This window comes from Poecilia latipinna, unplaced genomic scaffold, assembly GCF_001443285.1.
Source record: "Poecilia latipinna isolate Pla-1442-1.1 unplaced genomic scaffold, P_latipinna-1.0 Scaffold300, whole genome shotgun sequence".
NCBI classification, from domain to species: domain Eukaryota; kingdom Metazoa; phylum Chordata; class Actinopteri; order Cyprinodontiformes; family Poeciliidae; genus Poecilia; species Poecilia latipinna.
The window spans coordinates 139,553-141,577 of record NW_015112916.1 but is presented as its reverse complement, the minus strand read 5'-3'; the positions used below and the strand labels follow the sequence as shown (position 1 = coordinate 141,577).

General features: G+C 45.6%; 1 protein-coding gene across 2 annotated transcripts in view; it reads left to right on the top strand.

Annotated features, from left to right (window-relative positions):
* Positions 1-1,067: 1,067 nt before the first annotated feature.
* Positions 1,068-2,025, top strand: part of ptch1 (patched 1) — a 74,954-nt gene continuing 73,996 nt past the window's right edge. Inside the window, exon 1 of one of the 2 annotated variants that reach the window (XM_015034480.1) lies at positions 1,068-1,814. In XM_015034480.1, the coding sequence (XP_014889966.1) occupies positions 1,644-1,814 (171 nt within the window). In that variant the 5' untranslated portion in view covers positions 1,068-1,643. The remainder of the gene's footprint in view (positions 1,815-2,025) is intronic. The other variant, XM_015034479.1, reaches the window with a different exon arrangement.

Sequence of the window (2,025 nt, the reverse complement as noted above, 5' to 3'; positions counted from 1 at the left end):
CCTGCAGCTGTTCTTCTGTGCTACCAGAGGGTAGTTCTTCTTCTATTGTTGTATTGTAGAAGCAAATTCTGGTGAGGAAAAAAAAAAATCAAAATGGGAAAGATTAATTATTGAATTTATCACACAATTTCAAACATCAATGGTGCTACCACAACGATACAGATGTCACTCTAAAGTTGATGAAAGAAGGAAAAAAAGAAGAAAAAGTGAGTACATAGTATACAGTCTATTGGTTTAGAGATTGAAATTGTTAAAAGGGCTTAAGAGTTCTTTATATAGGTCAGCTTCACTACATTTTAGATTTGCCCAACCATACAGGATTCTACATGCACAGTTGCTCCATGGGCTCCACACATTGGGCATATATCCTGAATGTACAATAAATTGTTTATATTCCTGATTGGGAACTCTGAAAATTTGACATTTGAGAACAAAAAGAGAAGGCAACCATCACTGGAAATGCAAATGAGCAATAGAAAACCCCTTTCTGTGCAAATATATATTTTTTTCCTATTTTTTCCTCTGAAATGACTATTTTTCTGTTTCTTTCTTTCTTTATTTTTGTCATTTTTACATGGCATGCCGCAGGCCATGCTGCCCTGAGGGGAGAGCCACATCACTCATATCAAACTGACTACTGCTAAAAATACCTACTAAAGGATAGCTCAAGTACAACCAGTGGCACTTAGCCACAGTTTTATAACCAAAGGGTATCGGGCCTCCCCTTGAACCACTGTAATCTGACGACCAACAACCATAATGGTTAAGGCAGTGAGGGGTGGGGAGTTAAAAACTTCACTTCTGACATTCCTCAGCTCTCCTCCGACGTACAGGTCCGGGACTTCTCCTCTGACTTGAGATCTCCTCCAGTGGAAATGCTTCCCTCCTCCTGCAACGGACCGCTGTGCAGAAACTTGACCGCACCGAGAGGTTCCGCTCTCGGAGAACCCCACCGTCCCCACCCCCTGAAGTCGGAGATGCACACACGAGGTCCATCCACCTGGGTGGTCTCTCTACTTTAGTGAGCTGTTGCTAAGCAGCTAATAATAGTCGTGTTTGCTGAGTAATTTTTGCCCTTCTGGAACCAATCAGATGCAAGAAAGTCCTGCGATCTGACAGCCCCAAAGGCGGGATCTAGAGTCTTTTTTTTCTCACCCCTCCTCCTTTCTCTGCCTCCAAACGGAGAGAGGTCTTTTTCTCCCTCTTCTATTGAATCTCAGAGTTGGCCGTGACGCGCGGCCCAGGGGAAGACCACATAGATCTCAGCAGAATGCTGCGACCATCGAGCTTTCATACGCGACCACTTGTGTGTGGGAATCCCTTTGCGCGCCTCGCTTTTTGAGAGAAACTTTCTGTTTTTTTTGTTCTTTTTCTTTTCTTTTCTTTTTTCCCCCCCTTTTCATTTTTTTTTCTTTTTTAAGAGACAAGGTGAAAGCGGTGAGAGCGGCGGAGACCTCCGGATCACGAAATGTTGGGATGGAAGGCGCAGACTTTGACTCGCCGTCTCCAACAGGAGTATGAAGTCCCACTTCACGGGTGTGAGGTCTCCACGAGTGAAACTCTGTCGCCTCGGGATATCGCTACACGCTTTCGGGGAAATACTATAAAGTGGGAAACGGTAACCAACTCGCAGTCCCCGCAACATGGCCTCGGCTGCTAATGCGCCCTTCGAGCAGGAAAACAGAGACCCCGATCGGCCGAGGATAACGTGGAGGAACAGGGGGGACTATACCCGCGGCACACCGCTGGATTTGGAGTATTTGCAGCGGCCGAGTTACTGCGATGCGGGCTTCGCTCTGGAGCAAATATCAGAGGTGCTTATGTCTCATGTTTCACTACAGGAGAGCTGCGTGGTGCCTGTTTCATTGTATTTACTGGAGGGGGTAAAGTGGCCAAACTTTGTGTCCAGTCGCTACTAGGTAACAAGACGTGCTTGAAAGCATGGACATGAGAACGGGGGGGGGGGGGGGGGGGGTTTTTTTTTTTTCAAAACTAAGTAAAAAAAAATTTTTTTTTTTTTTAGAA